The sequence below is a fragment of the Pyrus communis genome, chromosome 13 (assembly GCF_041283825.1).
Source record: "Pyrus communis isolate YQ-2024b chromosome 13, ASM4128382v1, whole genome shotgun sequence".
Lineage (NCBI taxonomy): Eukaryota > Viridiplantae > Streptophyta > Magnoliopsida > Rosales > Rosaceae > Pyrus > Pyrus communis.
In genome coordinates, this window is record NC_142577.1 from 15,817,909 (window position 1) to 15,843,443 (window position 25,535).

The following is a 25,535-nucleotide window of genomic DNA, read 5'->3' on the forward strand; positions in this document are numbered from 1 at the left end:
GTATCAGGGAATGCACTATTAGAAACAAAATAATCATCCAAGAGTTCCATACCTCGTCGTTGCCTGTTTCTATCAATGTTTCCGGAACGCCTGGGCCTGCAGATCTGAGCCGCAGCTTGGATGACTCGACGGGAATGTGAGGCTCTGCCCCTTCTTACGTCGTCATCTCTCATTTGACGCTCCTCATCTTCTTCCCTCTCATTTCTTACCCCCTGCTGATTGAACATTGATTCTGATTGGTTAAACAAGTCTTCCTCTTCCTGATTCAATTCCCACATCATCCTTGAGGAAGAAGAAGAAGACATTGAAAGAAAGAAACAGAAACTATGAATATTGAAACTGATTTTTGTGAATAAGGAAGCAGAAATTTTGAGATCAATGATAGAGATCTTGAGAATTTTGGTGTGAGATTTGTGAAGATGGATGGTGGATTATATAGAGGATTCAGAAAGGATTAGGTTCTGCATAATGCCACGTGGCATGCCGTCATTCGTTAAAAATCTGATGGAAATCTATCATCCAAGATTGTTAACAGATTATGACACGTGGCATGTCGTCATTCGTTTAAAATCTGATGGAAATCTATCCTCAAAGATTGTGAACCGATTATGACACGTGGCGCGACGTGATTGGTTAATAATCTTATCAGAAATCCATATTATAATTATTTATTTTGTATTATTTAATAATACTTAGGATAATGACACGTGGCGCACCGACAACGATTAAAAATCTTATCCGATATTACATTTAAAATTATTTTGTATTAATTTTATAAATAAAAAAAATACTAATATTTTATTGCCTATTGCCAAGGCTATAGAAGTGTAACGGTGGAGATGCAAAATCTATTGCCAGGGCTACTTACTGTTCATTAAGGGCAATTACTGTTCATTAGGTGGATTGAATAGTGAATTGCCAGGGGGGAGGGCTCCAACGCTGGAGTTGCTCTTAGTACAACACAAACCCACTACCAAACCCTAGTGAGCAATAAAAATTTTAAACTATAAAAGAGTGAGAGGTGAGAGGAGAGAGGAGCAGAAAGAGAGAGAGAGAGAGAGAGTTCGTAGAGAGGTGAGGAGCAGAGAGAGAGAACTCTAGTACTGTAGCTACCCCTAGCCTTCATCACAACCTGCTGCTAATGTACAGCCTGTCCATCCTCCATCTGCTATCGCTGCCCCGCATGCTGCTGCCACTACTTTAGTACAACACAAACGCACTACCAAACCCTAGTGAGCAATAGAAATTCTATATACACTAAAGCTCAGCGGATTGGCACTGTTTATTAACAGTGCCCACCCGATTTTGTCCCTCGCCTGCTGAGCAATTTTTTGTCCTTTTCTGAAATTGTGCAGTTCTTTGCTTTTAAAAACCCAAACAATATTTTTATAATTTTTTTCCTTTTTGGCGCCACAAACTATGTGGCTGGATTTATCTCCTGACAACTATAATCATTTGTTTTGTCCTGCAGTCTATTTGTTTATCATTTTTTGTCCAAAAACCAATGTGTTTATCCATGGGGTAAAACAATTGTTGATTGTTTTGTTTATTATATATATATATATAATTGTTTTTCTCAAGAACTCCCTCATCGACAGTTGCAGCTCTCTCTGAAAGTGGGTTTTCTTTTCTATGCATGTTATTATTTTATTTCTCTCTCACTGTTTCTTTTCCATTTGAGAAAGAGGCAAGAGGAAAAGGGGGGATGCCATTGCCATTGCCATTGTCTGGTGGTAGCAACGAAGGCCCATTCCTCGAAAAATGGATAATAAATGCAAAGTGGCAGAGAAATATACATACATGTGTGTGTATATACTAATACTCAACAAATTGTTCATTAACAGTAAGCGGACGAAAACACCCTCCAATTCATTTGTTATCTGCCCATTTTTTCCTTTTTTTAACAGTAAAAAGACGACTTTGCCTTTCATCTCCACCTGTCGATCACTCCTCAGCTTCTGTCATTTTCAATGGCATAAATGCCCTCTGTTTCTTCTCCATTATGCCGTTTGTCCACGCGTCGCTCATCGCTCCACATCGACTACTTCTTGACCTTTCTTCTCTACTTTTCCCTCCGTTCCACTTTTCTCTCTCACAATTCCCTGCTTCTGTCGCTCTTGAACCTCGATTCCTTTCGCTCTCCAAGGCTACCTTCTCTCCCTCTTCCACCGTGTGATCTTTGTCTCACAAATTACCAACCGCACTTTCTTGCTAAAAAACCTTCACTGCTTTCTCTGTTGCTAGAGGTTGCTTTCTCTTTTGCTCCCGCAGGGCCTTCAGTTCTCACTTAGATTCCAGAGTAGAAGCCCAGAAAGCTAATATGGCAAAGCGAGAGCTTTCCAGCACTCTCAGGAACTTAAAAGGTGAAAAGAAACGATAAAATTGCAATTTTTTGGTTTTTTATTTATTTTTAGTGTTAATTTCTTATTAAATTATTATTCTTTGATAAACCCTTTTAGAATCTGATCTAGGTTTTGCTTAAATTCCTCTTGGTGTTGTTTAATTTTGAGTTATATAATTTTCTGGTGGACCTTTAATTGTATTTACAGATTAATACAACGTAATTGGGTTATTTTTTTAATTACTGTAGTTTATGCAAAGAGCAACTTAGAAAGAGGTGAAGAAAGAAGAAGATGTCAAACCATACATTATCACCTTAGGTACCTTTTAGACCTATTGCATGTCAAAATCAGCTTCAAATTTGCGATTTAATATAATTGAATTTTAACAAGTTTTTAGTGATTTTGTAGAATTTTACGTTTAATAACCAAGTGGATTACTTTACTTGGTTGGACCTGTTTTTATAGCTATATTTCAACCTTTCCTCTGATGGCTTTTAACGATTGGATTTCTCGAGTCTACTTTCCATGCTTTGACCATTTCATTTGGCAGAGGGTTCTGGGTTTTGGAGAATTCTTCATTAAATTGGTGGGTTTGTAGAATTGTACCCTTATATTTCCGGGTTTGGTTTTATGTCAGTTTAGTAAATTTTTTTAGGTTTTGCAGAATTTTTTATGATTAAATTTCTGGGTTAAGTAGCGGTTTTTGAGGTTGTGGTCTCCAAAAAAAGGTAATTTTTGCATTAATTCTGTGAAAATTTGTACATATCAATGTGTTAGAATATTTAAGGGAATTTAAAATAAAATATGGTATTGGTATTGGTGGGGACGATGTATGGGAATCTTTCAAGGATTATTGGAATCTCATGGTAAGGAGTGATGTAGAAACTTATAGCTGCAGCAGTTGATGCAGGTTTCCTTTCTATGAACCTGATTTTGGATGGGGAAAGCTACCATGGGTGACTTCAGGTACGGAGTTCAAGAATCTAATTGTGTTAATGGATACACGAGATGGAGATGGCATAGAAGTATCCTTGAATCTCAAGGAAGAAGACCTGGCCATATTTGAAAGCACTAAGGAGCTGCTTGAGTATGCATCTTTAAATCCAACTGTAATTTTGTTTAGTATTGTTGAACCTTTTATGATCTTTCATTGTTTTGTTTCTTGCTTCTGTTTTTCTTAGGTGTGTGCTAAATTGGATGTTGGTTTGGTTGTTTCCAATCTTTCCCCACGACTTTCGATACCCAATAGAGAATATGAAAAACCCAACTTTAATTTTGTAAATTTTTTGTCCTAAATGAAGGTAACATGGGAATTTGTTCCGAATGGTGTTCAAAGAACTTCAAACTCAACTTTGTTCTGAATGATGATCTATTCTCTGGATGTCTGATATCAATTTTTTATCTGCTCAGAGTGATCTGATTTACATCTTTTGCTAGGGTGCTAATGTGCCTCCACCATTCAATTCATTTGAATCTACTGGTCTCCCATATGAGATTCAGAGGTATGGAATTATTCTTCTGTTTTTGTCTCTTTTGTGTAATCCTGGTAAAGTTACCTGAGTGTTTTGTGCAAAGTTATGTGATTGCTAGAGGTCCAATGTTGTTCCTCTTTACAAATGCTTCTCAACAATTGAGCCCTTTTTGTCACTATTCATATTGCAGGTTTTGAGCTTCCACAAATTTCAAGGCGTTCAAACTTTACTCTCGAATGAAATGGTAATTAAATTTCTTAAAATTATAGTTTATTACTATAAAAGATAAAGACTTATTTTCTCAGCATTGTAATCTATGTATGTTTACACGTTATCCAACTTGCTTCTACAAAATCAAAATACTTATACCCACCTACAAAATTCTGTTGAAGAAGTGAGATTTTTAAACTGCAGTTTTTCTTTAATTATTCACAAATGTATGTACAAGTTAACGAAAAAACATGTATGCTTTTTTGGTGAATTTAATTTGAATTGGTAAATTTTGGTAACAAAACAACCTATGATAAATTAAAAGACTATCATTAAATAAGATTTTCTGCTCAGTGTAGTTCTATTTGAACTCACATTTTTTTTTTAATAAATTTTATTAAGTCTGGAAAAATTCTGCTTTCCTAATCATTTCACACAATTTTGTTTAGTTTTAAAAGTTTTGCTATAATTTTCTCTGATGAAAGGACATTCTGTGACAAAAACCAGGATCAATTTGTTTGCAGCTAGAAGATTTCTACTTTCACCAAGTTTATCTCCAACTCCAGGTATTTTCTCCCATTGACAACTTAAAATCAACTGCACTGCACCTCTATACTTGCATAACTCTGTTTTTCTCTCCTCCTTAAATTCATATATGGAGATAGGAAGTTTAAGAATCTTTGTTCTTGCTGATAGGTTTAATAATAGTGACATTTGAATGATCTTTGTTTCCAGGAAACTGATTTTAAAGAATTGTAGCTGGTGATTCAGAAAATAGTTAGATTTTTTAAAGCTGACACAGGTTTTTATGAATATCAGGCTTTGAAATACAATGTTGTTCTAGGCTGTCATCTAGATTCCCAATCACATGTTTCCACGGCGGTTTCAAAGAGGTCCTTGAGACGATCAGATGCTGTACTCAGCAGCCACCATTATAATAAGGTTAGGTGTTGAGGTTTTTCCTTAACTTATTTTTCTCTTGGAATATGAAACCCTATGTTTTTCCTGCATGTTGGTACATGTAAATAACACAATGGTTCATAATCTTTTATTTAGAGTTTAATAAATATGATAAAAGTGGATCATAATTTTTACAATAACCTAACATGGCTATTTTTGAAGGTAAGACCGAGCGTCATTCTCTTGGTCACTAGATGCCTTGAGAATTTATAGTCACTCACCCAACTCGGGATTTGAGTAATCATGAATAACTCGATTTTGTGTTACTATGTGATGCGGTGGTGAGAGGACTTTGGTATGGGAGGGAGGTCTAGAGAGAGATGTTTAGATTTGAGAAGGGTAATTGGTATTGAAAATTGAGATGCCTATATACCATGGCAGGGTCGGTTCCAGCTTTTTCTTTTCCTTGGTATGCATTATTTGTCCCTTTCTTTTAATTTGTTAGTTTAATTTATTCCTGCAATTTTGTATGAACTATATGTGTGTAGTGATAGATTGTAAGGTGATTGAGATTTGTGCAGGTAATTACTATAAATACAAATGGATGGTGCATACAAATTACTATAACTTCAAGAAAAAACAAAACAGACCCAGATACCAATTCACTTCAGTCCCCAAACATCTCGATCCATTCCAGCTTTTTCTCTTCCTTGGTATGCATTATTCCTGCCTCTCTTCTCTTAATTTTTTTTTTTTTGTTTAATTATTTCTGGGATGTTGGAACCTGAATTTCCAGAATTATTGTGATTTTGGAACCCTAATTTGGGATGCATGTAAATGAAAAGTCTTATATATTTGGTCTTTGCTTACAACCTCTCTCTGCTCTTTTTCTCTCTCTCTCCAAAACTCAATTTTGAAGTTGTCATGCATTTTTTTTTTTTATATTATCACTGTCACCTTTTGATTTGCCTTATGGTTTTATCATCGTACATCATTAGTTGACTACTGTCTTTGTTTTCTTCTGCAGCATGGAGAGCTGTACAAGGCACTTTCTGCAATTTATTGCAAAATAATGTCAGTTATCCCTTCTTTGGATACAACTCAAACTGGGAGCAAGTCTGGTATCCAAGCTTTATTTGGAATGTAGTAAGCTTTATTTGGCAGGTATTCCCTCAATATTGCATTTGTAATTGATGCACTTATCGTAACTCTTAACTTTTTAAGTAAACAATTTTTTTCCCCTTTCTGCTTTGAAGAAATAGAATTCTCTTGAGATGTTTAAATTTGTTTCATTCATGATGAGGTTGTGTATAAATTGCATTTGCATTTGTAACTCAGTTTTTGACTCGAACATTGTTTATAAAGATTGCAGGTGCATAATCTTTCATATAATTTTCAATCCCGCAGCAACGCGAGGGTGCAAATTCTAGTTATATATACTAAAATTCAGTTGAAGTCACTGTTCATTAACAGTGATTTGACGGATTTGCCCTTCAATTGTTACCTGTTTTCAGCCTTTTTCCTACACAGCACAGTAAATTTACTAATTTGCCTCTTCTGTCCGCGTGTCAGCCATCGTAGAAGGGAAGTGAACAGGTGAGCGCTCTTCCTCTGTTTCTCTAGAGTTTTCTTTCTCAGAAAACTAAAACGTTGTTCTCGAGTGTTCTTAGTCACAAACGGAGAAATTCCAAGGTAATCCAGTGTCCTCGAAATCCCTGCATCATCAAAACATTCCTCATCAGAATCTGCACTCGCTTTAGCTCCGTTCAAGTTGCTGCTCCGTTGGATGTCATCTTCTCCTCCAGCGTCTCATCCTCTCCTTCTCCTGGTATTTTTTTTCATCTCTATTTTTCCCCAAATCTGACTTCCTTTATTTATATATATATATATCGGGTTTTTTCTTCGTTTTTGAACGATTCTCATAGGTTTTTGCAGTTTAGCTGAGTAGGGGTAAATCTAGAGCTGCTGCTCCCTAAAAAGCTGATGCGAAGTGAGCTTCTGTTTTCGGTTTCCGTTTTGCTCTCCTTTTTTTTATCGTACAGCACGAAACAGCCAAGGATCGTGCACGAAGTCCCCACCTCAGGTTATCCGTCTTCCGTACCATCAATCTCTTCCCCAAGGTTCAGTAATTGTTTATGCGCTTGCATTTTCTGATTGCTTTATGAAGAAAGATGAGAAATTTTTAAAACAGGGGTTTGTTTTGGAATTAGGATTTTAGTTTGTTTATATAATCTTTGAGGGTATGTTTGATTGATTGAAAGATAGGGAATAAAATGGAAAATTTGGGGTGAGTTTGTTGTGTTTTGGTTTAGTCTTTGGGGAATGTGGTGGGGTTACTTCAAAATTGAAATTGAATGGTAGTTTATTGGTATAAATTACGTTACTCTCAGTAATTAATCTATTGTTTCTTACAATGCCTTTTTTATTTTTTGTTCTTTGTGTTGTTGCTTAGCTTAGATAAAAGATTAAGGCTTTGAATTGAGAGTAAGCTTAATTATTGTTGAGTGTTTATTCTATTTGGTGCATTTATGATCTTTGTGGCTAACGGAACTCCATCGCCTCTGAATTCGCAGGTGAGTATTGCAAGGTTTTTTCGTTTCTCTGGTATTGATTCAGCGAGTTTGCATGTGGCTGAAAATGGTGTTTCAATTGCAAGGAACAAGACATTTACAAAGTATATTCAAGAATGCATGGTCGGTTGTTTCTGATGTTACGATTTTGTTATCAATTTAAAAACTGTGGTTTGTATTTTTTTAGTATTATTTTGGCATTTTGGTGCAATGGATTTTTTTGTACCTAATTGCAGACCTTTCGTTTGCTCATGATTTAGTAGTCGACTGAGTATCCATGCTTATACAGACCTTAATCATTTTTTTGGCAACATGTGTTCAACATAGATACCTTTTGGTTTGTTGGTGAGGCATTATGAGTGCTTATCAGTTATTTACTAAAGGTGGTTTTATAGGAACTACTTGAACTTCTTGGGATGCCTGTCTTAAAAGCAAATGGAGAGGTTTTAGCACTGTGTATGCAGTTAAATGACGATGTTGTATCTCATATGCAAGAAATGATTTCATCAAGTATGTTGTATCTACTATATATGCAAAACAGATTGCTAGCTAATCTTATTTTTATTAACTCTTCCCTTTTACCTTCCGATTTCTGTTACGATGCAGGCTATTGAATTTGGAGAAAGTTTGCATGCAAACTCTATTTTGCATAATGTTCTTGAGTGAGCCCTTGAAGTTTGCCAGTGTCTTTATATTCTCATTCACTTTGTTTTATTGCTAGGAAATTCTGGGTGGAAAGAATAATACTCAAGCAAAATTACATTTGATCTACAAGTGGTTGGACTGACATTTTTCTTATACAATGAAGGCGTGAAATATGTGCACAATTACAATTTTTGTTTTCATGTCAAACCAACTTGCTTCACATATATTATGCCATTGTTGACGAGTATTCTTCCGTTGTTTTCAATGGTGCTTTTATGTTGCACCAGGAAAATTCTATTTGAGGACGGGAACCACCTGTATCGGTTCTTGGATGATGATCCAATTGTATCTCATTCATGGTTCGGACAGTTATCAGAATAGGAAGGGATAACTGAATTGATTTCATGGATTAAAGTAGGTCGGGTTAATTATGCTCTAGCAGATGCTTTCTTTGACTTAATGTCAATTAATTGACATTTATCATAGGCTCGATGTGCATGAATCTTCTTTTTATTTTTTCAAGGATGCTTTAGCAGTTTCTATTATCTACTTTTTGGGGTATAAATCATATCTATAATTTCAAAAGACATGTTCTTCATGACAATCTATGGTATTTATAAAATAATTCATGTTAGAGTAATTTTTTTTCCTTTCCCTTCACTGCACTGCAGTCCCGGTGAAAAGCACTTGCAGACCTGCAGATGCACTATGCACGTAAGTAAAACATTTTACTGTCATGTCTTTCTTGGTTAGTGATTTTGGTATAGCTGATGAATGTGAATGTCAATTGTGTGGTTTGTGTTCCTGGGTTTATGCTTAGTGCAATGTATTTTCTATATGTACAATCGTCTCCTTCAGTTTCTACTATTTTTCATTTTTTTGAGTTATGTATACCAGCGATGTTGTTATTGTGGCTTGAGAAGCAGAGCGATATGTAGTGCCAACCTGAGTCACAGTTGAAGTTCATTACAGAGGCCTGACTACAGGTACACCACAAATGACCACACTTTTTTACCAAGAGTCTATTGCTTTTTCTTATTAAATTTTCGTATGTCATTTTCTCAAGCTTGAAGAGTGACAATGCATCGTGTTGCTTTGTACTAATTAATTTCTGTTTCTGCAGGTGAAGTTGAGTCTGGGTTGGAACGGCTTCATCAATGTGCAGAAAATGAGCTCCAAGTTTACCTCAATGATAAGGAATTTCAATGAGTTTCGCACAAAACTTGCTGGATAGACCAGGTTATGTTCTACTAAAGATATTACACTACTTTTCTGATTGGATAAGTTGACTTGGGTTACAATGATATAGCTTTTCAGTTTATTAATACTAACATGTTAGTTTTGCTAAGTGGGAATGCCATAATATAAATTTTATAGAAATGATGAATGGGCCAATCTGAAGTAACAAATTTCAGCTGATGAATGAACTCTTATATGACTGCCACTGCATATACTCATCTTTTATTTTGTTGGGTTTTATTTTTTTATTTTTATTTTATTTTGGTAAAATGGAATGTTGGTTTCGCGAAGAACTGACCTCTATCTTATCTATAGCTCTATACGCATGTAGTTTTTCTCTTTTTTGGTCTCGAGTATTTGGTTGATTTTATTTAACAATCTTTTGGAATATAGAGAATTTTTGCACCAATGTCTTATTCCTGGATTTCCTGATGATTTAGCATTGAGATGTTAGGCAAAGGTGTCTCATGGGAACCACAGATTACTCGAAACTATCTCAAAGAAGTGGAGAGATTTCTTATTAGCTCAGACTATGCCAACTATGAAGCTATAGAAAAATGGTGCGGAAATTGGCTGTTTGTTATTGACGAGATATAATCCAATAGCTAATAAGTATGGTCCTATATTCGACACTTAAAATATGTCTAGAACTGATGTTACTATTACAGTATTACTACTTTCATTTTTACAGAAGAAAAGGTTTTTCATTCTTTATTTCTTGCTATATTATCTTGGGTTGTGCAAACTATTCATTTGTAGGGGATCCCTTCATATATATTAGTTAGTTCTTGCTAAGATTTGTGCAAACTGTTTTTGTTATGTCGAAGTTGAAACCTTTTTTTAGGGTTGTAAATAGATTTCATATGTATGTAAATAGTATATGTACACATTATAACTTTCTACATATTTTATACAATTTTAAAACCTGCAGCATCGCGCGGGCACTTTTGCTAGTTTTAAACTATAAAAGAGTGAGAGGTGATAGGTGAGAGGAGAGAGGAGCAGAAAGAGAGAGAGAGAAAGAGTCCGTAGAGAGGTGAGGAGCAGAGAGAGAGAGAGGGTTCGTAGAGAGGTGAGGAGCAGAGAGAGGGAGGGACGGATTTCTGGGTTTGTTCATCTCTCGTGTGCAAAATGGGTTTCCACTGTGAGTGCAAGTTCTCGGTGTTCTTTGAAGCTCAAGGCTGCAGATCTTCTCAGGTTCATTTTCTTTTCTCTGGTTGTTTATGTCTATCAGTTTTTTGATTAAATGCCTAAGTGAGAAGATTTCTGGGTTTCGCATATATTTTCTTGATGTATTAAAATCTAATGCCGTATGTGAGTAGTTAAAGATTGAAACAATATGACCGTAATCCTCCAGAGTAGGTGTCCTCTTGTCGCCATCAATTAACCTGGTACTGGGCAGCATGTCCAATGAGACAATATCTTGTCTTCCATATCAGAGGCCTTGTCCTCCACCTCATCTGACCCCTGCAGCACAGTTGTCTTTAGCGTTTGGTTCCTTTGTTTCTCCCTAAACCTAGATTTTTACCCATGAGAGTCAGGATAATATTAAACAAGGCCGGAATACTTAATCGAAAACATTGGATTCAATAGTAAGATTTGATATTGGCCTGGATTAAGTAGGACACATTGGATCTCAGAGACGGAAAAACTTGGTAGAAATGTTCATAAACTAAAATCATAATATTGAGTAGCATGGTAATAAACAATTTTGATCAGTATGATCGTTTGGGTTGGCTTTGAAGAGCATTGGCGTATTGAGTGGCTTGAAAAATCACTTGGAGTTTGAATCGTAGAGATTAAACTTTTGATTAAGGTCCTGAGCATAAATGGCACTTCTATTTATAGATGAAGGTAAATCGAGCTATTGACTACGGCATTTCGTGGTCGGTCTTACCATGACGGTCTTGAACGAACATTTAATTAGATTTTTTTTAATACATATAACCGAAAGAAAAAAAAAAAAAAAAGGAATCACATACGGTGTGCTTAGAGAAAGGATCTCTAACCGCCTGCCAAGTAATTTATACAGCGCTAGTAAGTTAACAGAGAAAAGTGTTAAGATAGAGAGAAAAAAAAAAGAAAAAAAAAACACAAAAACAAAGTAGATAGAAAGAATAAAGACAGATTAAAAATCTAGTAGTCTTCATTCATCAAAATATTTCTTCTCGCATCTTCGAACTCCTTTGCAAAACAAGTCAGAACAGATTGACAACATTGTCTCACCCAGGTTTTAAAGATTTTCCATCTTTTATCTACGTGAGCAGGAAAAAAAATTAGCTCATAAGATAAAATAAAGAGTCTTAACTGTGCATGCAAGCTCAAGGCTGCAGATCTTCATAGGTTCATTCGTTCTTTTTTCTGGTTGTTTATGTCTATCAGGTGTTTGATTAAATGCCTAAGTGAGAAGATTTATGGGTTTCGTATATATTTTCTTGATGTATGAAAGGCCGATGCCATATGTGAGTGGTTAAAGATTGAAAGAATATAAGGCCGAAACCATTCTTTCTGTATCAAGGCTTGAAGATTTTCTGCATTTCAAAGGCCAAAGCTAAAGTTGCAAGGAACATTTGAAGATTTGTTGATCTTTCTGGGTTCTTCTACATTTCATAAGGCCGAAGCCGAAGTGTAGTTCCGAAGTTTGTTTGAAGGAATTGTTGAGAAATTTCTTGATGTGTAAAACATTTTCTTGGTGTTTAACAATGTTTGAGTGAAAGTTCTAAGCTATGGATATTGATCCCAATTTCCTTTTGACTTTGATTGCGTTCTTTTTCACTATGACAATTATCCAAAACATTTTGGTAGGAAGATCAATTCGTCAGATGACTCCTACGTGATAGAACTCGTGTCCTTCGTGCTGAAGTCAATAGGAGTAGAGTTTATGTTCTTCATGTTGCTCGTATTTGCGATTCAGATGGAGTATCCACTCCTGCTTGGTTTGGAATTGTTCGTGGGCAAAGTCATGTACTAGGTGTCTCAGTATGAGACATTACCCAAGTATCTATACTACATCGTGTTTGGCATTTTGAACATCCTATTGTTTGGTTCTTTGGCTTTGAAAATAACCTTTGATTTTGGATGGGGGAACGTTGACATGACAACATCGACGTTCCCACGTCCAAAATCAAAGGTTATTTTCAAAGCCAAGGAACCAAACAGTAGGAAGTGAATGCCAAACACGATGTAGTATAGATACTTGGGTAATGTCTCATACTGAGACACCCAGTACATGGCTTTGCCCATGAACAATGCCAAACCAAGCAGGAGTGGATACTCTATCTGAACCGCAAATACGAGCAACATGAAGAACATAGACTCTACTCCTATTGACTTCAGCACGAATGACACGAGTTCTATCATGTAGGAGTCATCTGACGAATTGATCTTCCTACCAAAATGTTTTGGATAATTGTCATAGTGAAAAAGAACGCAATCAAAGTCAAAAGGAAATTGGGATCGATATCCATAGCTTAGAACTTTCACTCAGACATTGTTAAACACCAAGAAAATGTTTTACACATCAAGAAATTTCTCAACCATTCCTTCAAACAAACTTCGGAACTACACTTCGGCTTCGGCCTTATGAAATGTAGAAGAAGCCAGAAAGATCAACAAATCTTCAAATGTTCCTTGCAACTTTAGCTTTGGCCTTTGAAATGCAGAAAATCTTCAAGCCTTGATACAGAAAGAATGGTTTCGGCCTTATATTCTTTCAATCTTTAACTACTCACATATGGCATCGGCCTTTAATACATCAAAAAAATATATACGAAACCCATAAATCTTCTCACTTAGGCATTTAATCAAACACCTGATAGACATAAACAACCAGAAAAAAGAACGAATGAACCTATGAAGATCTGCAGCCTTGAGCTTGCATGCACAGTTAAGACTCTTTATTTTATCTTATGAGCTAATTTTTTTTCCTGCTCACGTAGATAAAAGGTGGAAAATCTTTAAAACCTAGGTGAGACAATGTTGTCAATCTGTTCTGACTTGTTTTGCAAAGGAGTTCGAAGATGCGAGAAGAAATATTTTGATGAATGAAGACTACTAGATTTTTAATCTGTCTTTATTCTTTCTATCTACTTTGTTTTTTTTATTTTTTTTTTCTCTCTATCTTAACACTTTTCTCTGGTTAACTTACTAGCGCTGTATAAATTACTTGGCAGGCGGTTAGAGATCCTTTCTTTAAGCACATCGTATGTGATTTTTTTTTTTCTTTTTCTCTTTCAGTTTTATGTATAAAAAAAATATAATTAAATGTTCGTTCAAGACCGTCATGGTAAGACCGACCACGAAATGCCGTAGTCAATAGGTCGATTTATCTTCATCTATAAATAGAAGTGCCATTTATGCTCAGGACCTTCATCAAAAGTTTAATCTCTACGATTCAAACTCCAAGTGATTTTTCAAGCCACTTAATACACCAATGCTCTTCAAAGCCAACCCAAACGATCATACTGATCAAAATTGTTTATTACCATGCTACTCAATATTATGATTTTAGTTTATGAACATTTCTACCAAGTTTTTCCGTCTCTGAGATCCAATGTGTCCTACTTAATCCAGGCCAATATCAAATCTTACTATTGAATCCAATGTTTTCGATTAAGTATTCCGGCCTTGTTTAATATTATCCTGCCTCTCATGGGTAAAAATCTAGGTTTAGGGAGAAACAAAGGAACCAAACGCAAAAGACAACTGTGCTGCAGGGTCAGATGAGGTAGAGGACAAGGCCTCTGATATGGAAGACAGGATATTGTCTCATTGGACATGCTGCCCAGTACCAGGTTAACTGATGGCAACAAGAGGACACCTACTCTGGAGGATTACGGTCATATGTGGGTTGACGCGAAGGGATCTTTTGATTGCTAAGTCCAAAACTATTTCCCTCATTCAAAGAGATTTGCAAAACTAGGTATTCGAGAGATTAAAAATACACCATATAAGGATTATAAAAACACATGAAAGAGATTTGCAAGACTGCTTGAAAGATGTCATTTACGAATCACTCTTGCATACCTTGGTAGTTATAGCAAATTACTATTACGGTAAAATCTCTTTATAATGATACTCTATCTAGTCTTAAGGTTTTAATGAAATACTCCTGATACTGTTCACTTTTAACGAAAATGACATTTTTACTCTAAAAAGTTACTCCTGGTACTATTTACTTACAACATCTTTTTGTCATTTTGATTAAAACTCAAAGTTTTCAAGCTCCTTTCATTAGTTTTTCTTAAGAAAAATCCAATGGTGGATTGCCCCTGGTGGTTTGGGAATTCATTTTCAACTTACTCTGTATTGTGTTCAAATCTTCCTATTTCCCCTTTATTAATGTAGGGTCTTTTCCGACCCTGTCAATGCCAAAGAACACACAAGCCTAAAGGAACACTAAAGTTAAGGCCCAATGAGTATAGAAAGGTGAAAGCCGAGTACTTCAAGGGGGCCCATGGATTGGTCTCTGAGTGTCTTGTCAACAATCAAGTCGAACGCTTCTTCGTAAAGCGCCTTCCGAGCACCAAAAGGCAAGTTGACCATTGACAGCTTTAAGGTATGAGGTCATAAGAATAAAGGGGGTAAGCCTAGTCAAACGTTAACCTTAAACAACTTGTTAGCTAGAATAGAGGCCTACGAAGGGACATAAAGGCTGACAGGTAGAACACTCGGGTGTAAGTTCCCACTAACTCCAAGCTAAGCAAGGCGCTCAATCGCATTATCCCAAAAAAGGACACAAGTGGACTTGCTCCAATGTCCCCTTATTGCCACGTGTCGGCCAAAGAATGAAGAGACAACTAGTAGGTCTAATATGTAGATTTGGCACATTAAATGCAAAGGAAGTGACAGATTTGAACCTAAAGGTTTCACGGGAAGGCTTATATAAAGAGGACAAGTACTCTTTATTATGGGTCGGACGAATTGAGATAAAAATTGTACTATTCTAGCCGAGCGCTATTTGTAACCTTATTCTCAATTTATAAAAGAAACTCAGTGGATGTAACCCAATTTTAAAGGGTGGACCACTTAAATCATGTGTCTATTCACATTTGTTTGCAAAGCCCAAATCCATCAAGGACAAACACTTGATCTATTCAACTTTTGTTGGCCTTGCCAGTTACACCCTTGCGTAAAGTTTTTAATTTATTTTTTAAGAAGCAAACTAGTGCAATTGTTTAACTGTTGCTAAGTACTGTAATTATCTACCCCAAGGGGCTAGTATAGTAAAAAAGCAAACAAAGATTTGGAATCCCCAACCTTAGTTCGAATTCCCACGATGCATTCCTTAAGTCATCGATAATATGCTCTAGCACCATTTGACCTGGAGGTCAAAATTACATTGACACATTTTTAGTTAATTTGTATTAATCATATTATAGCAAAATTAGTAATTTCGAAACCTCATCAATTTAAATCTCATCGCCAACTGATAAACATGTTTACCTTGACTTCATTTTTTATTGCATATTCAATAAACTTTCCATCTGCATCAAAATAACCTTCTTCCCTCTCCTCGTTCAAGTTGAAAGGTTCAATTTGAATCTCATCCGCAACAAAGTCCTCGTAATCCTACCAAAAGATACCCCTAATCACTGGCTATCGTTTCCATTGATTCAAATCATCCAATTAGCAGAAGTATCCAACAATCTCCTCGACTGAAAAAATTCCTGACCATTTAGAAAAGAACTATTCCAAATTACGGATGTACTCTATTAATTTAACCAAGAACATGTACGGCACCACCACTATTAAGAAGCATCAATATACAAAGACAAAAGTTTCTACTATCAGTTGTTAAATTGCTACCAAAAACATACATGAAAAGACCACAAAGATGGCAAAACAATTAACCACATATGTTGTTTATATGCCCACTGAGAGGCAAAATTAAGCTTCTGCAATTGAAAAAACCTATTTGTATATAACAGACATGTCCCTTTAGCTTAAGCTCACACACCATCTGAAAGAGCCTCTTGTATCCATTCCAATTATTTTACTGTGGAGCATGTCCCTCTACTATTCCCCACCAGCAGTCAACCATAAAAGCCATCTACATTAACTGATTTCAATACCCTTAGCTGCTTTAGTAGACCATCTGGGTCAACCAGTTCACACTTCATATTAATGACACCTAACTGCCACCAAAATAAAGGACATGATGAAGAGCATACAAATTAGAGACTAAGCTTAAAAACAACCCTTGTGTATTAAGCAGAACTTGAACTCACTTGACTTGGCAACTTCTAATGCAAGGTATAGAGTAGAAAAGCAAACGCATTGTCAAACAGAAAACCAACAATTTAACTTGCATTGCAAATAAATATTAGTAAAGTTATAGAACTCACTGCTAGCATTACACATACCAATAAGAAACCTAAATATCAGTGTATGGGAAAGTTTAGTTTATTTGAATGTCAGGAGTATCTGGTGTATGTACAGGGTAGACGGTTCTTACAAAATAGAATGAGAGAGATGAGGTCTAAATGAACTGGTGGCAGCGGTGATTGAAACTTGAAGGGATATGGTTTAAGTTTTTCAATGGTGAAGCGGTGAGCGACAGGAGATGGAGAGGGATGAAGGTTTGCCAGATGAGGCGAGGAGGGAGAGGGAAAGAAGAAAGGAAGGAGGAACGACAGCTCATGCATAAGGACACGTGTTAACGTGGGGCAATTTTGCAATTTTACTGTGCACATCAGAAAAACAAAGAGCAATTCGAACAGTAAAAAAGGGGCAGTTCGAACAGTAAAACAGGGGCAATTCCGTCTTTACATTGTTCTTATGAACAATGTTTTTTGCCGTGGGGCTTTAGTATATATAATATAATAAATTTTAGAGTTTTAGGTGTCAATTGTATTGGTGAAGAATGCTGCAACGTGGAGGCTTGAAGTGGTGAATGCATGTTGATTGTTGCAAAGCATGGAACCTGGAGGTGGCAAGGGTACATGTGTTTTAGTGTTTGGTCACCTATATTTGTTTTTACATGCGTGGTTATAGCTTTGATGAATAAGCAATATAGGGTGCTTATTCTTCGTCCTATAGTAGCTGCGTGATAGGTTTTTAAGACACCATTTTATCTTTGCTTTGTTTTACTGCCAATCGGAACCAGCTTTATGCCGCCTCCCAAATGCTAATCGTTATACAACCACATATCACTTCGGCAACACTAATTCATCCAAAATCACAAAATTTACTCCAAATCTCCAATGTCATATCACCAATCAATCATTTACAACTATATAATCTCTCAATTTTTATACAAAGAAAATTGAACTAAGCAACTTTAAAGGACTAGAGATCATGAACAAGAAATGAAAGCATCATATACTCTCATCTCTGCCTTTTAACCAATGCACGCAGCTCCACTTTCAGTCCTTAATGAAAATAATAGAAATCAAAGTCACTCAGTGATGGAAATCCCCCAAAATAGACCACACAAATAATCAGCATGCAATCAGCAATGAAGGTGATGATCAACCTTGGCTTACAAAGCAAATGATCCAGAAGCATGAATACATTGAAGCTTAAATGGTTGGATTCATATCTCAGTTTTCCTAAGGAATTCTAGAGGTAGAGTTTCTCTCACTAAACTTATTAGTGCAGCCCAAAACTCCTTAGTAAAAACTGGTGCATGCTAAACGTAACCTGTAACATAAGATTGAATAATCAGAAACAAAGTGATGGTATTACCACCACCAGAGCATTACTCAATCAGCATTATCACAGGCTTAACGTGCCTCACAGTCAAAGAAAAGTATTGAACCAATTAAAGGAAAAGAGTCGCAATAAACGTTAACTAAAACAGAAAGAAACGGAGTTAATTCACTGAGCTCTGAGAATGAATTATACTGTAGTCCGCCTTGCCATGTCATTAAAGGAATGGCTAACCACGATGTTTCTCCCTCCATGATCAAGAGGAGTAAAGTGAAAAGAACCTGAACACAAATATAATACAGAAAAATTCTTATAAAGAAAATACAATACACAAAATTATATATGTTAATGAGATTCGAGTAGTATTACACTTATCATCTAGTTGTATCATCATTTGTACAAGAAACGACTTGGTTTTTATAACATGACTTAACAAGTTTATTTTTTAAGTTGTAAACTTGGTATATCATAACCATCAAGGGATGATTCCATACGAAACCTACGACAATATTCAGTGTGAAGTAAATTGAGTTTTCTTCGAATTTCGAAAATGTTTTTGAATTTATAAGGGTTTTGTTTTGTTTGGCCCTCATTATTGTTTAAATATTGGGTTTTCTTTGTGAGTTCATTCAAATCCTCTCAGGGTGATGAAACTAAACTATCAAAAATGGAAAGCAAATCCATGTTCACCTGACCATCAAGCAAATAACTAATCCATATCTCTTAAATTAAAGGTTTAATTAATTTCTCTCATTGGAAACGTCACAACATTTCTGTTTTGTGGTAAAAAAAATGTTTCAAATATTCATTCATACATTTCTTATAACTATTCCAAACTAGCCGTAGAAGAAAAAAATAACATATTTATAAGATGAAAATAAAGAAAAAAAAATCACTGTGGATTGGGAACAATCCAAGTCGGGGCTGAATTTTTACTTGTGTTGGCAACCAGTCGAGATTTATAGTGACTTAATTAACAACTTCAGTTTCTAAATTATATGCTCCAAGATGAAAATCACGAGGCTGCCCAGTCACCACAGCTCTGATGTTCTGGAAATTTCCTGGTGGATAACGACATTGCCGGTAATAGATTTTCGACCAAAATCAAAGCACGACCACGAAAACAGTCAACTTTCACCCACATTTTAATTGGCAGCAACGTCTAACTTGTAGACATAAAAGGGCGCTGATATTTCTTCCCAATTAGGATACAGCAACCTTCCGTGCTCCACAAGCAAAATCCCCCCATTGTTTCCACCAATTGATGCACTAAATATGCAGCCGTCACTTAGAACCATTTGATCCATCAAGGGCTGTAAATCCATGATTTTCATGGGAAAATTCTGTCAAATATATTGCAGAAATATACCAACTATTTATATGATCAAATATAATAAATTAAATGTATAATCACTATTAGACTTATGAAAAATTAAATTAGGAAAAATGAATAAGAATATCTGACCTATGAACCGAAGAGAGGCGCGATGTTGCTGCCCTAAAGTCGTAGATGCCACCCTATGTGCAGGTTATGGCGGTGTCTACAACTTCAAGATACAACCCAAAGCCTCACAAGATGTCTGATCCATTATGCATACCAATGGCAAACGGGATTGCCAAGTAGTGATCAATTGCCCAAGAATTATAAAGTAGGAATGTAAATTGACTGACAGAGATGTGAGAAGTGAAGGAGACAGAGTAGTTTATAACGTATTCTATTTTCTATCTGAGGTTTCTTATTTAAAGACTTCTCATATCCGTTTAGAAAAGGATTATGACTCTTCAAATAAAATACAACTCTTAAATATTAAAAATAAATAAAATAATAATAATTTTTTTTAAATAAAATATAATTAAAATAATTAAAATAACCAACAATCCCCCACAAGATTCAAAACTCTATGAGAAATAAAATAGACACAATTGAAGAAACGGAAGTTTGGGCAATTTGTATACCATGCAATGGGTGTAGATGTCTTTTGGACTTAAACTTACACTTAGTGTTCATGGTTTTCACCTAAAGGAATCATAGTGAACTAAGTCTTGGACTAGATTCCTCTAATTCAGATCAAAAACTTGGCGCGGGTTAGCGCTATTTATGACCATGCGCTTAATCTTGATTGTCATGAGTATTTTTAGAGAACAACCCAATTCTCACAGTCGTGGCCTCACGACTACTTTCACTTAGGTGACTCCTCCAAGAGTACATATGACCTGTACTCTGCGGGAGATTGCCCGCCTTGGAACTCGTTCAGGAAAATGTCCTTCCTTAAAATCACATATCGTCAGCACAAATGTCATAGGGATGAGCAGGGGATTCTATTTTAAATCTCCTATTTTAGAGTGCTGGAATATAAGTCACACAATGCGGATTGTTTTCACCCATTGAACGTTCTTCATGGGATCTCCAATCACAAAGATTGGATTTCCTCCCTAGGTGACTTCCTTATGGGTTTAAGCCCATCCCCCTCGACAAATCTAGGACTCCATTCCTAGATAAACCTTTGGTTAATTGACCAGTAATATTCTTTTCTGACTTCACATAGTCCAAAGAAACAACTTCTTTATTTAACAAGCTTCTCACATATTTGTATCTAACATTGATATGTCTATTTAATTTCTTATTTGTATGTGTCTGCCTCACTAAATCTATCACAGCCTTATTATCACAATGTATGGAGATGGTAGGTATAGGCTTGCTCACCAATGGAATATCAAGCAGAAAATTCTTAATCCATTCAGCCTCTATACATGCAGTATCAAGAGCTATAAGTTCAGATTCCATTGTACTACTGGAAATTATTGTTTGTTTCTTAGATCCCAAGATACAGCTGCTTCTCCCATTAAAAAATACATATCTTGAAGTAGATTTCACTTTGAAGCTATTTGTGATCCAATTTGCATCATTGTACCATTCTACTACATAAGGAAATCCTTTATAGTTTATAGAATAATCCAAAGTTCCTCTTAGATACTTAAACAATAGCCTTAAAGCATTCCGATGTTCTTTACTTGGATTATAAGTGTATCTACTTAGCCTTCCAACCGCATAAGCTATATCGGGTCTAGTTTTATTCGCTATACACATCAAAGACCCAATCATCTGAGAATACTGGAGTTGACACATGGGTTCACCATTATTTTTAAGTAAGCACACACTTGATTCATATGGTGTCGAGACAGGATTGCAATTGAAAAAAAATTGAACTTCTTAAGCATTTTCTCAATTGAACTAGCTTTGTTTATAATAAAACCTACTTGTGTGCTTTCTACTTTCATTCCCAAAATAATATTGGCTTCTCCTAGATCTTTCATATCAAACCTCCTTGATAGATAAGACTTAACATTTTTCACAATTTCCAGACTTGTTCCAAATAATAATATATCAACAACGTAAAGACATAAAATAACACATTGTCCATTGCATTCCTTATAGTAGACACAGTTTTCATGATCATTAATTTCAAAATCATATTCTAAAATGACTTTATCAAACTTCTCATGTCATTCCATTGCTTTGGAGCTTGCTTGAGTCCATATAACAACTTAACCAACTTACACACTTTATGTTCTTGGCCTTTCACTATAAATCATTTGGGTTGCTCCATGTAAATTTCTTCATCTAGGTCTCCATTCAAAAATGCTGTTTTAACATCCATTTGATGAACTACTAAATTGTGTATAGAAACTAACGCTATAAGGATCCTAATTGTGGTAATCCTAAACATAGGAGAGTAAGTGTCAAAGTAATCAATTCCTTTATTTTGAGTGAATCCCTTGGCAACTAGCCTAGCTTTGTACTTGCCTTTACTTTCATCAAGCTTCAGTTTCTTCCTAAATACCTACTTACAACCAATTGGTGTAGTACCCGATGGTAAATCCGTTAACTCCCAAGTGTTGTTTTGCAAAATAGACTCAACTTCACTATTTATAGCTTCTTTCCAAAATGGAGCATTGACGAAGATCATGGCTTCTTTATATGTTGTCGGATCACCTTCAATTAAAAAGGTATAAAAATCATCACCAAAGTTCTTCTCCACTCTAGGTCTCTTACTCCTTCTAAGTTCTGCTGAAGGCTCTTCTTCATTTGTAACTTGATGGCTAATACTTGTGGAAGCTTTGTCAGTACTAGTGCATGATCTATCTGCCACTTGCCTTTGCATTCTAGTCTTGAAAGGAAATAGGTCTTCAAAATATGTTGCATCCTTAGACTCTAATATAGTGTTATTCAAAAATTTCATTTATTTCAGAGTTGATGACTAGAAATCTATTGGCACTGCTATTATGAGCATAACCCAAGAAAACAGTATCCACAGTTTTAGGTCCTATCTTCTTTCTCTTAGGTTCTGGGATTGCAGCTTTAGCCAAACACCCCCACACTTTCAAGACTTGAAGATTTGGAGTTCTCTTTTTCCAAATTTCATATGGAGTAGTAATGTTGTCTTTAATGATTACTCTATTTAATATAAAACATGCAGTCAAAATTGCTTCCCCCACAAATTTTTAGGTAATCCAGAACTCAAAAGCATTGCGTTCACCATGTCCAATAAGGTCCTATTCTTCTTTTTTACAACTCCATTAGATTGAGGAGAATAGGGTGTTGTTACTTCATGTATAATACCATGCTCTTCACAGAAAACAGATCAGTTAGAGTGTACTCACGACCTTTATCAGACCTAAGTCTCTTTATCCTTTTCTCTAATTGATTTTCCACTTCTGTCTTGTAAATCTTAAATATAACAAATACTTCATCCTTAGTCTTTATCAAATAAATATGACTATACTTCGAACAATCATCTATAAATGTGACAAAATACTTATTACCAACTCTAGTAGGTGATATATTTGAGTCACAAACATCACTATGTATAAGCTCTAAAATTTGGGTATTCCTTTCAACGGACTTAAAAGGTTTCTTGGGTTGCTTTTCTTGTACACAAATTTCACACTTGTGCTTGATATTCATGTTTGACTTGGGGACCAGGTTTAAATCCATCATTTTCTTAATTTTGAACAAGTTTACATGTCCCAACCGTCCATGACAAACATTACTAGATTCAACATTGAGAACTTTTGGAAGAGTATTGCACTCGAAAGAAACTTAAATAATCCTTCACTAATAAAACCTTTTTCCAATAAATACACTATTCTTGGTTATTACAACCTTATTTGATTCCATTACAACTACATAGCCTTGCTTTACTAAAGATGATCCAATAATTAAATTTCTTCTAATATCAGGTACATGTTGCACGTCCTTCAAAGTTAAGATCTTTCCAAATGTCATCTTCAATTCTACGACTCTAATTCCAAGCACTTGAGACATTGAGTCATTCCCTAGAGTTACACGTCCACCACTTGATTCCTAGAAGGTTTTGAAACATTCACGATCAAAACAGACATGTATATTAGCTCCAGAATCTACCCACCAATCTTTATTTTCATAATAAAATTGACAAAGGAATCATACTTAAAATGTTTTTGAAAAGATTGTTGCTCCATCAGCATATTCAATTGGGTTTTTGGACCATTATGATTTGACTTAGACTTGTTCTCCTCAATCTTCTTGTAGAAGCAATCCTTGGCCATATGGTTGGTCCTTTTGCAAACAAAGCAAACCCCCTTCTCTCTCCCTCGATCCTTAGTCTTCTGGAAGTTCTTATTTTGGTTGGGTGATTTGAACTTAAAATTTGTTCTTCTGGATTTGAAATTCTTTTTATTATTTTTGGTGAACTTGTTTTCGTTTTTGCCAATTTTGTTGGTGTCATTTTCAACTAAGTGCACAGTTGTTTGATTTTCGGTTTCCTTCTTTTGGCTTGACCTATGTTTCTCTTCGACCCTTATTGAATTCATGACTTGAACCAAAGTAAGTTCTCCTTGTTTATGCCTTAGGGTTCTAGCAAGTCATTCCAAGATTGAGGGAATTTATCAATAAGGCAGGAGACTTTAAAGTTCTCATTGAACTGTGTTCCTTTCTTTTCAACTCTTCTTAATTGATCCTGATACTCATGTATTTGTTCCTTTCCTTGTGGGATCAGAAATCTTAGCCCATTGAATTCTAAAGTTATTGGGCCTTGACACGGCCCAACAATAAGTTTTTGTGGGTCAAACCCCACCTTCCCTCCATAGTTAACATTAAAATCCTCCTTATTAGTGGCAGACCCACATGCCTCCAAAGCCTTATCTTTATCCGTATAGAGCCCACTTTTGTGACTAAAATCCCCTTTTGACCTATTAAAATAATACCCGTCTGTTGATGATGTCCCTTCATCCTCCAAAACACGCTTTCCTTCTAGGGAATTACCCTTAACGTCTGTCAACTTTTCTGCTCCTGACAACACACCTTGCTTTCTTCCAGACTTTGTAGAGACAAGAAATTCAAGCTCCCTAATCCGCCCACCATCAACTAATCTCTTGACAGCACACATTACTTTCTTCCAGAACCAATAGTGACAGGACATTCAAATTCCCCAATCTGAAAGCACACACGTGTCCCCACTGTAGGGCTTGACAATTGTTCCATAGTTGAAGTTTTCTTCGTCGGAGAGAAAATTCCGGTCACCCTCTGTGTCTTCAGCTCGGCCTTCATGGAACGTCATGACATCTTAAAGTGACCTGAATCACCACAATCGGCTATCGAAACCTTAGGTCTCCTTGCTGGTGAGAGTTGTCTGATTTTAACCCTGAAAACAGAGTCTCCATCTGCCACGTTAACGAACTCTGGAATAAATCCAGTGGTGTTGTGTTTGATTTTTAACTTTGCTTCAAGCAAATAATCAAAATCAGTTGTTTTGCGATCAATTTCTACCAAACCACCGCAGGCGTCGCCGATCTTTTGAAAGAAGGCGTTGGTCTAAAGGTGTCGCGGTAAACCTTCCAGAGCAATCCATCTGCCGTAACTAACCACCTTCCTCTCGCCTGATTTGATGCTTTCCCACCACCCAGACAACACCACATTTGGGAACTCGCTCATGGAAAGAGCACCAAGTTGAGCAATCTTTGTTGGTTCCTCCTTGTCCTAACAAACAAACAAAGCCTTACTGCATTGGAAGGGTGAAAGGCAGATTTCCTTTCATAGGAGAATTAGAAGTGAGGCCTCCACCTCTCTCCAAGGCTGATGCACCACATGTCTCTCACAAATGATTACACTCCCCCGGTTATAGATTTCCAGGAAGGTGTCTCTCTTGGTCCAGCTTTCCTTGACCCATGATTTCTCATTTACGTTTAGAAGTGGTGCCAAATTTGTTGACTTCTTGCCTCCAAGAACTGTTGAGAGTTGTCCCACATCGGTGAGAGACAAGGTTTGTTATCTACTTATATGGTCTTGGGCTACTCCTTGTATTGCCAATTGATTTTATGGTGGAACCCCAATTTCATCATGGTATCAGAGCGGGTTGTCCTCGGGTGAAGCCAAATGGCCACACACGCTCCACGTCACTCAGTTGTTGTCCACGTGTAGGCTTGAAAATCCACCACACGTGCGGGGGCGTGTTGAGAGTTGTCCT

The 25,535-nt window shown here is 36.1% G+C and overlaps 2 protein-coding genes across 35 annotated transcripts in view; both read left to right on the forward strand.

Annotated features, from left to right (window-relative positions):
* The window catches only part of LOC148691837 (uncharacterized), a 53,449-nt gene extending 29,404 nt beyond the window's left edge, over positions 1–24,045 (forward strand). For both annotated transcript variants that reach the window (XM_088682645.1, XM_088682646.1), the window contains exon 5: positions 23,603–24,045. In XM_088682645.1, the coding sequence (XP_088538771.1) occupies positions 23,603–23,824 (222 nt within the window). In that variant the 3' untranslated portion in view covers positions 23,825–24,045. The remainder of the gene's footprint in view (positions 1–23,602) is intronic.
* LOC137732545 (flap endonuclease GEN-like 1) lies at positions 2,047–17,504 on the forward strand. Of its 33 annotated transcripts, none has more exons than XR_015954961.1 (14): positions 2,667–2,928; positions 3,007–3,070; positions 3,244–3,429; positions 3,780–3,844; positions 4,005–4,058; positions 4,532–4,590; positions 4,844–4,966; positions 5,506–5,637; positions 5,952–7,044; positions 7,498–8,853; positions 9,037–9,125; positions 9,263–9,378; positions 10,310–10,575; positions 14,725–17,504. XR_015954961.1 is itself a non-coding variant. In XM_088683000.1 (14 exons), the coding sequence occupies exons 9-13, from the start codon at positions 6,908–6,910 to the stop codon at positions 9,056–9,058; spliced, it is 354 nt and encodes a 117-aa protein (XP_088539126.1). In that variant the 5' UTR covers positions 2,667–2,928; positions 3,007–3,070; positions 3,244–3,429; positions 3,780–3,844; positions 4,005–4,058; positions 4,532–4,590; positions 4,844–4,966; positions 5,506–5,637; positions 5,952–6,907; the 3' UTR covers positions 9,059–9,125; positions 9,263–10,092. The 33 variants fall into 33 exon arrangements, 6 of the variants coding, with proteins under 6 accessions (XP_088539124.1, XP_088539122.1, XP_088539123.1 ...); XR_015954964.1 differs by lacking the exon at positions 14,725–17,504 and adding an exon at positions 11,828–11,842; XR_015954962.1 differs by lacking the exon at positions 14,725–17,504 and adding an exon at positions 11,761–11,801.
* Positions 24,046–25,535: the final 1,490 nt, after the last annotated feature.

What these genes read in the sequence shown, in the direction of transcription:
- LOC137732545 (XM_088682998.1), top strand. Translation starts at nt 2,321, where the DNA reads ATGGCAAAGCGAGAGCTTTCCAGCACTCTCAGGAACTTAAAAG. An exon ending in CACTCTCAGGAACTTAAAAG is followed by an intron (nt 2,364 to 2,590) that starts GTGAAAAGAAAC and finishes TAATTACTGTAG; the next exon opens with TTTATGCAAAGAGCAACTTA. An exon ending in ACCATACATTATCACCTTAG is followed by an intron (nt 2,661 to 3,252) that starts GTACCTTTTAGA and finishes CAGTTGATGCAG; the next exon opens with GTTTCCTTTCTATGAACCTG.